The 16,087-nt window shown below is 26.9% G+C and overlaps 1 protein-coding gene and 1 long non-coding RNA gene across 2 annotated transcripts; both read right to left on the minus strand.

Annotated features, from left to right (window-relative positions):
• Positions 1–4,901: 4,901 nt before the first annotated feature.
• Positions 4,902–6,696, minus strand: LOC138943006 (uncharacterized). Its single transcript, XM_070313523.1, has 4 exons — positions 6,658–6,696; positions 6,312–6,547; positions 5,966–6,128; positions 4,902–5,207 (listed from the first exon to the last, which is right to left on the minus strand). Exons 2-4 carry the CDS (start codon positions 6,381–6,383, stop codon positions 5,098–5,100), a joined length of 345 nt encoding a protein of 114 aa, XP_070169624.1. The 5' UTR covers positions 6,384–6,547; positions 6,658–6,696; the 3' UTR covers positions 4,902–5,097.
• A 45-nt stretch (positions 6,697–6,741) lies between these two features.
• LOC138943021 (uncharacterized) lies at positions 6,742–8,482 on the minus strand. Its single transcript, XR_011448408.1, has 3 exons — positions 8,326–8,482; positions 7,855–8,004; positions 6,742–7,071 (listed from the first exon to the last, which is right to left on the minus strand). It is a non-coding gene; the product is annotated as an uncharacterized lncRNA (long non-coding RNA).
• Positions 8,483–16,087: the final 7,605 nt, after the last annotated feature.

Genomic DNA, 16,087 nt, shown 5'->3' on the forward strand with positions numbered 1-16,087 from the left:
AAATAACACAAAAATATTTTAAAAAAAGTATATTATTTAATTAATACCACTATATACTCAGTCTCGCCACGCCGTGCCATTCACTTGCGCGAAGTAAAAGTAACTAAAAAAATTTGTTGCTCGCATATTTTTGATATTAAAATAATCTGTGGACAATATACTATCGAAATATATAAGAAACTCAATTTGTTGCTCGTCTTAAAGTATTGAAACTCGATACTTTGTCTTCACGGACCCTATATGATGCGCTCTTATATTATATAAATTAACTAAAAGAATTTGTTGCTCGCACGTTTTTGGTATTAAAATAATCTATGGACAATATACTATTGAAATATATAAGAAACTGAATTTGTTGCTCGTTTTAAAGTATTAAACATCGATACTTCGTCGCCGCGGACCCTATATGACGAGCGTTTCTAATATATAAGTTAACTAAAAGAATTTGTTGCTCGCATGTTTTTGGTATTAAAATAATCTGTGGACAATACACTATCGAGATATATAAGAGACTGAATTTGTTGCTCTTTACAGGATATACATGATCATCTTTTATCGTTCTATATCTCGAAATTTCATTTTTGTTAATTTCAAACAGTTTTGCATATATGTATCAGGGTTGGGAAAGTCACTTTATAAAAGTAACTCGTTACCGTTACCGTTATTTTTTCTAAAAAGTAACTCGTTACCGTTACCCGTTATTAATTTTAAAAAGTAACTCGTTACCGTTACAGTTACTAAAAAGTAATGAGTCGTTACAATTTCCGTTACTTTTTTACAATACAAACTAATAAATTATTTTGCATAAGAAAAACTTTTAAGAAATTGTAAGCAAGATTTCATTCAAGGTTTATTACAAAATAAATGATTAAATTTTATCGAAATTCTTTATTAATTTTTAATAAAATTTGTTGCTCCATAGTATCATCATTTAAATGCCCTCTTTGTGGTGTTAATACAGAGCCACCGATGCTAAACATTTTTTCTACAGATGCACCGCTTGGTAGAGCTGTATTATATTTAATAAAAAGTTTTTTAAGTTTTGGATAGTCGTTTAACATTTCTATATTACAATTATATGATTTTAAAAACCGTTGCAATTCTTCTTGTTCGGATTTATTTTGCACCGTTTTTTGCTCAAAAATGAAAAAATCATCGTGATCGTCAGATTTTCCAGCTTTTGAAGAATTTTCAGTTGATCGTATTCCCAATAAATCCTCCAAGTAATTTTCAGCACGTTTTCTTTTTTCTCCGGTTAACCAGTTTAACTTAAATTTTGGATGTAAACATGCTGCTATTATTAATTCTTTTGTTTCAAATATTGTAAGAAATCTAAAATCAAATATAGTAAATTAAGCGACATTGTTTGTTTTATTGAAATTAATACTTTTGAATCAATAGTTTAAAATAAAATAATATTTTTCAATTAAATCCTTATTCAAAATTAAATAACATATGTATTAATCAAATTAATAAGTTACCTTTTATTTAAACCTTGCTGAATAGCTTCAACTAATGAATGGCAATCTATAAGGTCAGATTTATTGAGATTTTCTAATTTTCGTTGCAAGGTATTTAGAACTGGTAGTAAATGAGAGCTCTGCTTTTCCGAAAAGATAAAGCTCTCATTGGATATCGCGCGTCGCGTCATCGCACTGGTCTGCAAGAGCCATAAGTTGATCAATCACATTAGATTGCCATTCATTAGTTGAAACTATTCAGCAAGGTTTAAATAAAAAGTAACTTATTAATTTGATTAATACATATGTTATTTAATTTTAAATAAGGATTTAATTGAAAAATATTATTTTATTTTATTGATTCAAAAGTATTAATTTCAATAAAACAAACAATGTCGCTTAATTTACTATATTTGATTTTAGATTTCTTACAATATTTGAAACAAAAGAATTAATAATAGCAGCATGTTTACATCCAAAATTTAAGTTAAACTGGTTAACCGGAGAAAAAAGAAAACGTGCTGAAAATTACTTGGAGGATTTATTGGGAATCCGATCAACTGAAAATTCTTCAAAAGCTGGAAAATCTCACGATCACGATGATTTTTTCATTTTTGAGCAAAAAACGGTGCAAAATGAATCTGAACAAGAAGAATTGCAACGGTTTTTAAAATCAAATAATTGTAATATAGAAATGTTAAACGACTATCCAAAACTTAAAAAACTTTTTATTAAATATAATACAGCTCTACCAAGCAGTGCATCTGTAGAAAGAATGTTTAGCATCGGTGGCTCTGTATTAACACCACAAAGAGGGCATTTAAATGATGATACTATGGAGCAACAAATTTTATTAAAAATTAATAAAGAATTTCGATAAAATTTAATCATTTATTTTGTAATAAACCTTGAATGAAATCTTGCTTACAATTTTTTAAAAGTTTTTCTTATGCAAAATAATTTATTAGTTTGTATTGTAAAAAAGTAACGGAAATTGTAACGACTCGTTACTTTTTAGTAACTGTAACGGTAACGAGTTACTTTTTAAAATTGGTAACGAGTAACGGTAACGAGTTACTTTTTAGAAAAAATAACGGTAACGGTAACGAGTTACTTTTATAAAGTAACTTTCCCAACCCTGGTTAATTTATATAATATAAGAGCGCATCACATAGGGTCCGTGAAGACAAAGTATCGATTTTTAATACTTTAAGACGAGCAACAAATTCAGTTTCTTATATATTTCGATAGTATATTGTCCACAGATTATTTCAATACCAAAGATATGCGAGCAACAAATTTTTTTAGTTACTTTTACTTCGCGCAAGTGGATGGCACGGCGCGGCGAGACTGAGTATACATATAGTGGTATTAATTAAATAATATACTTTTTTAAAAATATTTTTATGTTATTTTAGAGCAACAAAATAGCAACAAATTCTAGTGTATTTAATTTTTTGATTCGAGCATTCTATATATTTTTTTCACTATGGTGGGGGGGGGGGGGAGGCTGGCTTAATGTCAAGCTAGCGCACCCCACTTTGAATGTAAATTCCTGCTAAACATGTTTGAGCAACAAAATTGGGACTACGGCAACTAATTAGCACATAATTAGCATTAAGTTATTTGATATATTTGACTTAATTTGGCGTTGGTAGGGGAGCTAACTTAATATGGGTCTCAGCCACTGCGTACAATTGAAACATATCTTAACATCGATATTTATGGTACACATTTGCCTTAACTTATGTGATCTTTTTTTCTTCTTAAAATTAAAAGTATTATTTTTTATGCTTGATACACTTGTGATTTTGTTTAGCTAATAGAAAAAGGAAAGAAATAATTTTGTTGCACATTTTTTCTACATTATATACAAAACAATTTATTGTGCATATATACTGGGTGGCCCATTTTAATCCATCCAGTTGAATATCTCAAAAACCAAGCCCGAAAGAGAAAAATGTTTCAAACAAAAGTTGTGTGGCTTCAAGGGGGCCATAAGATGGTGACAATTATTTGACCTTGGAAAATCATTTGAAGGTCATGTGAAGGTCAATTTTAAAATCTTAAACAGAAACCCCCATTTTTTATTTAGTATTGTTGTAGCTGACATCGAGAGCTTTCCAAAACACTAGAATAAAGTATTTTTTTATTAAGTACTTTTTGAGTTATTTTATATTTTAATCTGACATATTTTGATATAAAAAATTAAATATCTTGTAAAATATTTAGTTTTTGATAATCTTACCGTAATACTTTTATGTACAGAATAATGAGACAAATCAATTAGTATAAAAAAAAATTGTTTTTAAGAAAATTATTTACAATGTATTTTTTAAAACAATTATTTGTTTTTTTTTTGGCACTAATTAATTTGTCTTATTATTCTGTACATAGAAGTATTATGGTAAGATTATCAAAAACTAAATATTTTACGAGATATTTAATTTTTTATATCAAAATATGTCAGATTAAAATATAAAATAACTAAAAAGTATTTAACAAAAAAATACTTTATTATAGTGTTTTGGAAAGCTATCGATGTCAGCTACAAGAATGCTAAATAAAAAATAGGGGTTTCCATTTAAGATTTTAAAGTTGACCTTCACATGACCTTCAAATGATTTTCCAAGGTCAAATCATTGTTACCGTCTTATGGCCCCCTTGAAGCCACACAACTTTTGTTTGAAACATTTTTCTCTTCCGGGCTTGGTTTTTGAGATATTCGACTGGATGGATTAAAATGGGCCACCCAGTATATAAACACATACAAAAGACACATACATAATTAATAAAGATTATAAAAGTATTATACTACACATACGCGCGCGCGCACACACGCACACACGCACACACGCACACACGCACACACACACAAATTATTTTATTTGGAAATAATTATTTTATTTTCTATAATGGTTTGATCAAATAAAAAATGTAGTTTATTAAAAATTTTATTCTTTTTGCTTTATCTATCGCAAAAATAACATTTTATATGCATATTATAGGCATAAAAAAATGTTTCAATAATAACATATACCCTATAAGCGCGTGATATTATTTAATATTAAGTAATATTCTAGGCGTATTCTGAGAATATTAAATATAATATTCTAGTAATATTATATAATATTAAATATAATATTCTAGTAATATTATATAATATTAAATAATATTTCTGAAATATTAATAGATGGTTATATGTCAGCTCCTGATAATATTATATGAATATTGAAAAAATAATATTATTTAATGTTACTGTAATATTATATAAACTTAAAAAGTATTAGTATTTTTAATATTATAATCATATTCTATAAATATTAAAAAAGTAATATTATTTAATATTATAACAATATTTTAATTTATCGGGAATATCATAACTATGTTAAATTTGATAATTTTATTAATGTTACAAATGGTTATAAATATTGTCTATATTAATCAGTGTGATATATGAGAAAATGAAAAAAATTATAAATTTTATTATTTTCATTAAATAAAACCTTTCTTTATAATTTTAAGATTAAACAAATAAAGTATCTTATAAACAGAAATTTTAACTTTAAAAAGAAATCATATAAAATGTAAATGCATAAAATTAAGTTCCAAATTAACTTCTATTTTAAGAAAATAATCATTCTTGTCTCTTGTTTTTTATTCGGTCCTGTGCGTGAGATAACCAAATTTTAAGAGGTGCGCTTACATCCCCTTCACTGACACCCTTGAACTTACTTCTTATAACACCTAAAACAATCATAGAACGTATTAAAAAATAAATTTAGGTATTATTAATGTAAATATGTTTTTTTTTTATTAAAGTGAAATGAAGTTCACGCAAAAAATAGAATATATGAAATTTCGTGCCACGCAAAAAATAGAGTTTAAACGTGTCACTTATTATTAATAATTTTACAATATATTTCAAAAAATGTTTACTACTTTAAATCTCAAAAAGCAGTATTAACATTTGTATACAAAAATATAATTTTTATTTTATTAATAATTAAAAAATAATTACAAAAATTTTAAAAATGGCATTATCCTTCTTCACTTTACAAAAAACATAATATTTATAAGCATGTTTCATTAAATTAAATTATACATTTATTATCTTATATTATTTATGATTTATAATTTATTATAAAAAAAATCGATTTTTTAATCAATTTTTTTCATAAGATTACTTTTATATAAAACAATATAAAAATAAATTATTTTTATTAGAATTTAAAATATATTCTTTACTAATATATTTTTAAAGGATATTTATCTTTCAATATTGATAGAAATTAAATAATACAATTATTTAATTATATATCTAAACCAATAATATTTCATTAATTTCTTAAAGATAGTTTACTAAAAAACTGAATAAATTGATATAATTATCAAAATTATATAAATATTACAAATGTTTTGTAATATATTAGCAACCCTACTTAAAAATAAACGAAATTTTGAATAAAATTTTATATTTAAATAAATTATAAATCTATACTTACCAAATATAATTTTCCATAAAAACAATGTTTCAAATTTCTGTTTGTTTTCTTTTTGTCCAGTCCAACTGAATTTTGCAGCTACTTCGTCTGTAAACAATATTTTCATAATCTTCGTAACGGTTTTTTTCATAGTATTATGTGAGCAGAAATAAAGTTCCGATTTCTGTAAAAAAAATTAATATTGATAATGGGTATTTGTAATGATATTATACTATATACATTTTCAAAAAAAAGAGGGCAAATTAAATAATAATAACTAGAAATGTTATAAAATTTAAAAAATGTCTAAACTTTTCTAGACAAGTAAAAAATACAATTATTCAATAATATTTTCATCTGTACTTACAACTTGTTTTTTAAATGTCTCATCATGTTTTAATTGCTGTTCAATGTTTCTTACGTCATCAAGACTTTTCATGGGAAATTTTTCATCTAAAATATTGTTCTCAGTATCATAAATCTGATTTTCCAATTGCTCAGAAGAATTGTTCTGTTTTTTCTTCAATAAAAACTCGCATCTCTTTATCCGATTAGTAATATCTACCAAACTTTTAATAACGAATGTTTTGAAATTTTTGTCTTCTGCAAAAAAAAGATAAATAATGTTATTTTTTTAAATTTATAATTACATATGAAAACTAAATTTTAATTATTGTTATATAATAATATTCCAAACATGAAAACATTTTTACCCGTAGCTTCTTGATTTGTGTTATGTGCCACATTTTTTTCACAAGAGTTATCATTTGTATTTTTCAGAGGATCTGAATTGTTTGATGTCTGATATTTACCAATCTCTTCTTCGTTCTCAATATCGGAATCTGATTTATTTTTTTCAATATGATCCATATTTTTCATTACACTGGATACAGATGTAGCTTTTAAAGATGGCGGTTTTGGATACATTAATTGTAGAGGTAGAGATTTATTTTTCCTTGGCAATTTTGCAACAACAGAAACATCATCACTTTCAGATTCAGAACTAGTAAATATTTTCTTACTCCGTAATTTTCTTTTACGTTTGTTTTCTTCTTCATCTGAAGTAGTATTAATTTCGGATACTTTCTCTGCTAATTTTTCCTTTTCTCGAGCCCTTTTATAAGTTTCTTTTGATCAAAGAAAATTATTTATTTGTACTTCAATAAATTTATAGTTGATGAAAATCATGATTCTTTTGATAAACTCCCGGCGAAAAAAACGTCCATATATAAATATATATAAAATATGCCCATATATAATCTTATATACTTATATACATATACATTTACGTATATAATATTTATTGACAATTGTCATCTTAATTATTTTGATTATTATCATCATATATAATTATTTATCAGAAGCATTAGATGTAAGATTACAATATGTGATCTTACATAAAATGCTTCTGGTAAGTGATTATATTCCATATATAATCATACATAATTATATAAAATTATATACAATTATATATTGTAATTATGTATGGTCATATATCTATAATTGTATATAATTGTATATAAATATATATGATTAAATGAACTTTTTTCCCGGGCTTTTATCTAATTGTAGCATTAAAATATAATATATTCTAATTATTTATTGCAAAATTAGATTTCTTTATTGTACTCAAATAATAAATATTAATTTTTCAATATTAAAGTACTATTATTTTAATATTACTGATTAAGTAAAAACATGAAATATAATTACAAGAATTTACTATACTAAATAATTTATTTTTAGACAATTGTAAAACTGATATTTTTAAAATAATATTTATGTAAGTCAATGATTCAGCATAAAATAAGCATGATTAAAATTTAAATTTAAATCAATAATTAAAATCAAGCGACTGAAATTATTGCAAGTCTAATGAATGTATACATAATTTAAGAATAGATACAAACCTGCTGTTCCATATATAAATTCTATCTCGTATTTTTCCCATTGTACGTTTACTTCAGCACAAGATTTAATCAAATTGATACATTGTGCTGTATGCATATTAGATGGCCAAAATGTGTATTTCTTATCATCTGTTAACCATTGTTTCGGTACTGTAACCAAGCCATCCTTCAGTAAAATTATGTAAGATATCTTTTTTCTGTACATTTTCTAGAAAGAATGGTAAAAGTGTGCGCGTAAGCTGCTTTTGCTTACTGGTCTATTTTACGCAATATCGTACTTACCTACGACACTCATAATGTAGATTGATTTAATTTTGTTTTCAAACACAAATTATCATTTAAAACAAACAGATATATCGTCTTTCTTCTACATCTACACAATATATTGCACAATCTTTATTACGCAATCCATAACAATCTTTAATAATTATTTTATGCAATATACTATCTTATTTTATTTAGAGTACTTACTAAACCGAGAAGCGTAGATGTGTTGCACAAAGCTAGTAAAAGTAAAGCGTTTTTTACGCAGTACATGTATGTACCCAGCATGTACGTGCGTGTTCTCGGTTGGTACGTGCCCCTTCCACCACGGCACTACGGTGCTCTTGGTGCTGGCCAGCTCGAGTTTGTTGCATCAATCACTGTTGTGTAGTGAAATTCCGTTCGACTATGGAAAAATCTATAAATACGGTACCACGTATTTATAGATTTTACATAATATTTAATGGCACATAGTCACACGTAGTTTAGCATGGGCTAGTTAATAATACGTTAATAGTAAGTTCTTTAAGTAAAGATATATCTTTATTACGCAATCCATAACAATCATTAATAATTATTTTATGCGATATACTATCTTATTTTACTTAGAGAACTTACTACTAATGTATTATTAACTAGCCCATGCTAAACTACGTGTGACTATGTGCCATTAAATATTATAAATACGTGGCACCGTAGTCGAACGGAATTTCACTACACAACAGTGATGCCACAAACTCGAGCCGACCAGCACCAAGAGCACCGTGGTGCCGTGATGGAAGGGGCACGTACCAACCGAGAACACGCACGTACATGCTGGGTACATACATGTACTGCGTAAAAAACGCTTTACTTTCACTGGCTTTGCGCAACACATCTACGCTTCTCGGTTTAGTAAGTACTCTAAATAAAATAAGATAGTATATTGCATAAAATAATTATTAAAGATTGTTATGGATTGCGTAATAAAGATTGTGCAATATATTGTGTAGATGTAGAAGAAAGGCGATATATCTGTTTGTTTTAAATGATATAAGACGGAACTTCGGCTCACGTATCCAGACAGCACGGTGACGTCAAATGACGTATTAATAATGTCATAATGATTTTAGAAACATCATTAAGACGTGCTACTTAGGTATATTTACATTGTGATAGAGTGAGCGTTACATTTGTGGTAGTGAGATCGAGATCCCGTTCGACACTGATTTACGTTTACACGGCAATATCTAGTTGAAAACACTCGTAATCTGCATTTTCATGATCAGCGTAAAACCGATTTGATAAGTCTGGGTACTGCAACTATTAGTGTTACGTATAATTATAATATAATTATTTATGCCATAAAATGGATAATTGCATTAGCGGAAACTATTAAACTGGTTCTAGATTGTTCTTTTTGTGTGTCTTTTCGGACGAAAAGGTCTTAAAATGCCTTGAATCTGTCTTTTATTAGTTATATGACAATATTATTGTTATATAAGGAAAACATAATACAGACAAAATAAATGTCATACTAACCTAATTTAACAAAAACCAATGTTTTGAAGAATTCTTGGACAATTATTGGTAAGAAATATATTTTTGTTATATTAATGATATATATATATATATATATATATATATATATATATATATATATATGATTACTTTAATGGAATACTGTTTAGTGGAATGGTTCAATAAAAATTTGTATGAAAATATTCATATTAAATATATATTTATCATTACTTTAACATTAAGGGAATGGTGATCTCGTTTTAGAAACAAGATCACAACATACCCAGACAGTACAAAACATCCTCAGGATCATCCTGAATATGTCCAGGACGGTTCAGGACATTTGTAGGATATTTTAAGATATTATTATAAATATATTTATAAAAATTTCATATGCATACATAATTATTTTTAGTTGTGTCGGCTATTTAATATAATTTAGAAATCTTAAGTATTATAATAAGTATTAATGTCCTATAAATGTCCAGTGGATATATTTGCCCTGTCTATTATATTGGATGTCTTTTGGATTTCCAGAGGACATATACATGTACAATTAATTGTTAATATTAATTTCGTTTAATATTAATAATTGAATTTGATGCGCACATTTTCATATATCCAAAATTATTATTTATTTAATATTTCATGAGAAATGTTACTGTTCGCAACATTCCAAAAACTTTACAAACAATAGTATTCAACCGCTAGTTCGTTTGTTTACCGCTATGCGACACGCGAACTCGTATTTGAGATTTGGTCATGAGAATTATATAAAGCTTGCAAAGAGCAACTGACAGGAAATTACAAATGTAATTATTTTCTATCAGTTCAATTTCTGATGCAATCCCAACATAGGGAATTCAGATATTGGATTGTTTAGAAAATATTACACAACTCAAACCCGGGAGCCAAACCTAAAATATTCATGTACAGCACGAAAGCCTCAAATATTAAAGAACGGTGAACTATTTTTAATATTAGATTGGCAATAAATAACAAAACATAATTTTAATTTATATTTAAATTTTAAAATTTGCTCCTTGAAACATACGAAAAATATCCCTGACATATCCTATAAAAATCCTTTGGACGTTCCACAGGATCTCCCTGGATTCTCCAGAGGTTAATATATGGCTATCATTTACTTTTCCTCAGGACATCCAGAGGAGATCTGAGGATTACAATGGGATATCCTGAGGATATCCTATATGTATGTCCTGGATGCCCTTTAGACGTCCTAAGGACATCCTTGTGCTGTCTGGATAATCTCAAAAATGTTGAGTTTAATTGAAATAAATAAAATAGTATATATTATATATATATTAAAATAATGAGGACTCCGTAGTTGCAAATTTAAATAATTATCTATAATAAATGCCAAGCAATAATTCCCGCCCCCCTCTTTCTCTCTCTTTAAAAATATATTTTTTTTCTAATAATTAAACAAAATATGTAGTTATTTTGTTTATCACATTATTTTTTAAAAAATATACAGGTAAATCTTTTATCTGATTATATATTTAAATTTGCAACCACAAAGTTTTCATTATTTTAATATTAAAAATTTACCTTTTTATTTATTTTATATATATAACTAAAACTTACATTTTTGAGATTATGTTAGGATTTTTTTTCTGAAACAAAATCTCACTCTCTTAATTATTTATTTTAATTTAATATTGGATAAACATATAACAGGATAACGTCTTGTTAATTGAATATACATTGCAGGATAACTATGATGTCAAAACATTTTAAAAAACATATCTCGGATTTGGGTGATCGTCAGTTCCGCCGTCGTATAAAAAATGAAACGGAAAAAGTGCTGAGATATGTTTTCGAGGATATAAAAAATGATGATGATACGGATGAAGAAACAAGAAAAGGTATAATTTTTACAATATTATTATATTGAAAAATTATATGTATTATGAAACAATTTATTTCATCCTACAGAAGACGTGTTGTTTTAAAAAGAAAATTATATTAAAATTATTTGTATTATTAACTAAGAATCTGTAATTATCATTTTTGTTACTAAGTACAAATGTTTTATAATCATTTAATAGAAATAAATGTATTAATTATTTTATAATCGCTAAATTTAACATTTAAAAAAAATTGATTGTTAAATAAATAAATTTAAATTAATTGTAAAATCCAGATTAATTGAATATTATATTATCATGGCATACATATAATTTCATCTTTATAACATTCCCAATGAAAATGAACAAACATAAGAAGCATATAATAAGCAAATAATAAGAAGCACAGATTATTAGATATTTAAGCCATATGAATTAAATGTAAAATTTTATTTAAAATAAACATTTAATACATTTTCATTTTTCAATAAAAGAGTAACACGATTATTAATGTTTTTCTTCAATTATTTAAAACAGAATAAAAATTTATTCAAATAAATATTATTTTATACATTCATAATTATTGTAGCAGAAAATATTAATTCTAAATGTTATAAATAGGCAGACAATATATAAAACATTTTAATGTTTTATTACATAAGTATTATAGGTATCTTAAATATTCCGGGAAGTTCATATGTTTTCAATATTAAAAATATTTTTGTCAAAATATTGTAAATATCATATAATATATATATATCATTTTAGCACAATATTTTCATACAAGAAATATAATGTAGAGAAGCAATATTAATTTAAGTGTTTAATTTTAAAATACTTATAAAAAAATATTCCTATGATATATATAAATATATCCTAGCAAAAACAGAACATTGCCACAATGTTGCTGCAATGTTCTGTGTTTGCTGGGATATAATGTTTGGAAATATTCCCACAATATCATGTATAATATTTATGTAATATTTTTTAAATATTGTAATTTGTACTACATTATGCGCTATTATGGATGCTAAGGAATTCATTAATTGTAATCCATTATTATATATTTTTAGAATTGCTCGGTTTTGCCTTGTACGAAGAACATATATTGTTACGACTGAATCATTACATATCATGCTCTTCCTCTAGAGAGAATCCACTTGATAGACGTTTACAACATCAGAATCAATGTGATAATGAATTTGAAGAAGTGCTAGATAAATTTGATGAAGAAAACTGTCATATTGACATAAATTGTCTGGATTCGGATAGTGATCCAATTGATTCAGATATTGAATGGTTTGACAATACAGATGATATAACAGTAGTGACATCATATCTTCCTGAATATGAAGATGTGATGAATGATACGGAGTGTTCCATAGAAGAAAATTAAAATAAAGAAATCGATAATACTAAAGAATTTTTAAGAAATTGGAACTTGAGAAATAATATTTCTCATACAGCTCATACAGTGACTGAGTTGTTATGTCATTTAAAATTGCATTCTTGTTTTCAAACTTTACCAACACAATCAAAAACATTAATGAATACTCCTCGCAACAAAGTAAATGTTATACCCATGACACCAGGTGGATACATGCACATAGGTTTGCATAAAGGCATAACAGAAACAATTTTAAATCTAAACAAAGAATTATTTCTTAATGGGATCGATATATCAATTTTTATAGATGGTATTCCACTTTTCAAATCAGGTGTATCATTGTGGCCTATTGTAGGTTCTGTAAAAAATACCCGTCATATTTTTCTTATTGGAGCTTATTACGGTCCTGAAAAGTCGTATGATAGTAACCTTTATCTAAGTGCTACTGTAAATAATATTAAAGATGTATGTCAAAATGGTATAATAATTGAAGGATTATATTATAACTGTCGAATTGATTCTGTTATAGCTGATGCACCAGCAAAATCATATATTTTAAATGTCAAAGGTCACTGCGCATATTATAGTTGTACTAAATGTCATATAAAAGGCGAATATACTCATAGGCGCGTTTATATGTTAAATAGTCATGAACAACGAAATGATGTTGAATTTAAAAATAAAACTGATCCTAATTATCATTTAGGACATAGTATTTTAATAGACATTCCGAATTTTGATATTGTTAATCAAATTCCTTTAGAATACATGCACTTAATATGCCTCGGTGTTATGCGTAAACTTTTATATTTATGGTTAAGTAAATCAAAACAACCATATTCTTTAAATGCGCAAAGTATACAACGTTTATCCGTTTTGTTAGAAATCATTGCAGCGTTTGTCCCTAATGAATTTTCACGCAAAACTCGATCGTTACAATTAGTTAAATATTTCAAAGCAACCGAATATAGATTATTGCTTTTATATACCGGTCCTGTTGTTTTAAAAAAAATTTTAGATAAAAATATATTTAACCATTTCTTGACTTTACACGTATCTATACGAATTTTATGTAGTAATGATTGTAATCAGTACATCGAATATGCAGGTCAACTCTTAGAAAAATTTGTTGCTGCAATGCCACATTTGTATCATGAATGTTTTGTATCGCATAATATGCATGGATTGATACATGTTATACAAGATGTTAAAACATTTGGACCATTAGACAATTACAGTGCCTTTAAATATGAAAATTTTTTACAGCATCTAAAACGAATAGTCAAAAAGTATACGCAACCTTTACAACAATTGTATAATCGGTATCATGAAATGAAATCTGATATAAAAAGGACTGATTTTCGTACAACTGAACTTGTAATCGTTAGCGAATCGCAAATTGGTTATTGTATTTTGCCCAATGGGAAAAGAGGACCTTCGTATACAGAAGCTATTTCAAATAATTATCGTTTTCGAGTGCATACTATCAATGATAATTGCTGTTTATTGACAAATGGAGAAATTGTAAAAATAACAAAATTTTCTTACGACTTTGAGAAGGAAGAATCAATCATTTGTGGGAAAAGATACGAGCGAAAAGAAAATTTATTTACAATTCCATGTGAATCTTCTTTATTTCAAATTTATGTCGTTTCTCAGTTTTCGCAAGAAAAAATGTGGTCATTGGATAAAATTAGAAATAAAATGTTTGTATTGCCGTATGAAAACAAATTCGTTGTATTACCATTGCTGCATAATGAATATAATACAGAGAAATTTATTTTGCAAGTTCGTTAATACAATATATATATATATATATATGTGTGTGTGTGTGTGTGTGTGTGTGCGCGCGCGCGCGTGCGTGCGTGTGTGTGTGTGGTGTGGTGTGTGTGTGTTTATAAAATTTGTATATTAGTATTCAAATAAAAATATTGGAATATTTATTTAATAGCATATTATTATTTATTGTAATCTATACATTTGAAAAATATTCGGAGAACATTCTAATAATATTATAGAATATTTTATAATGATATCTCAGGAACATTATATGAACTTCAAATTGTTGACCAGAATAATATTCTAAGAACATTTTCATAATATTCCACTGATATTAAAATAATATATGAAAGATATTATGTAAAGTAGACATATAACATCACAGAATAATCCCATGATATTAAAAAATATTATATAATATTTTCGGAATATTATAATTATATTATTTTAATTTTTAATAATATTCATATAATATTCTAGGAATATTGTGTGCTTATAGGGTATGTATAACGTGCGCATAGTATATATGTTAAAACGAAAAATATTGCGTGAAACTAAAAAAACCGAAATATATTAATTAATTCGTATACGCTTAATGTATTTCTTATCTATCATTTATGGATGTAGAATGTGTGGACCATAGTCAAAAAGTGGATGTATGAGCATAGACATGAACCAAAATGACCGACAGTATCGAAAAGTGGATGTATATTAGCACGGACATAAACCAAATGACCGACAGTACCGAAAAGTGGATGTGGGTAAGTGTTTCCAATTCCTAAAAATGGATGCACGGCGCTGCTCTACGGTCTAGAAAAAGCGTCCCACGAAAATCGCCGGCATTGCCTCTCTCAGGCTTCTCTCTGGTGACGCCAATGCAAAGCAGATGGGATATGAATTCTCGGATCGAAAATATCAAATGTTTGGGATTATATTAAGCCCTTATCAGACTACGCATTGAAGATTGAGATTCAAGATTCAAGATTGAAATTTGACCAATTAGGACAAAGAAATTTTAGTCCCTTTTATTCTGATTAGTCAAATTCCAATCTTTAATCTTCAATCTTCAATTTTCAATACGTAGTCTGATACGGGCATAACGCATTATATTTTGTAATATGCGTAATATAACCTTAAACATTTGATATCGTTGGTCCGAGAATTCGTATCCCATCTGCTCAGCATTGGCGTCGCAATGACCAAATCGATACATATTATGCCAGCTAATCACGAAATGACTGGTTGGCGCCTCTCTCTTCTAGAGGCCCTCTAGGTATACTCATGACTCCATAGACATAGTATAACTAGACCGAGGCCGGTTTTCATAGTCCGTTCTTATATTTAAGATCGTCTTAAGATCCCATTCAACTAATGAAATGGCCGCATAGCATCTTAAAACCGTACTTAAGATGATCTTAAATATAAGAACGGA

This window comes from Polyergus mexicanus, unplaced genomic scaffold, assembly GCF_030449975.1.
Source record: "Polyergus mexicanus isolate NDT 795.1 unplaced genomic scaffold, iyPolMexi1.0 SCAF_24, whole genome shotgun sequence".
NCBI classification, from domain to species: Eukaryota; Metazoa; Arthropoda; class Insecta; order Hymenoptera; family Formicidae; genus Polyergus; species Polyergus mexicanus.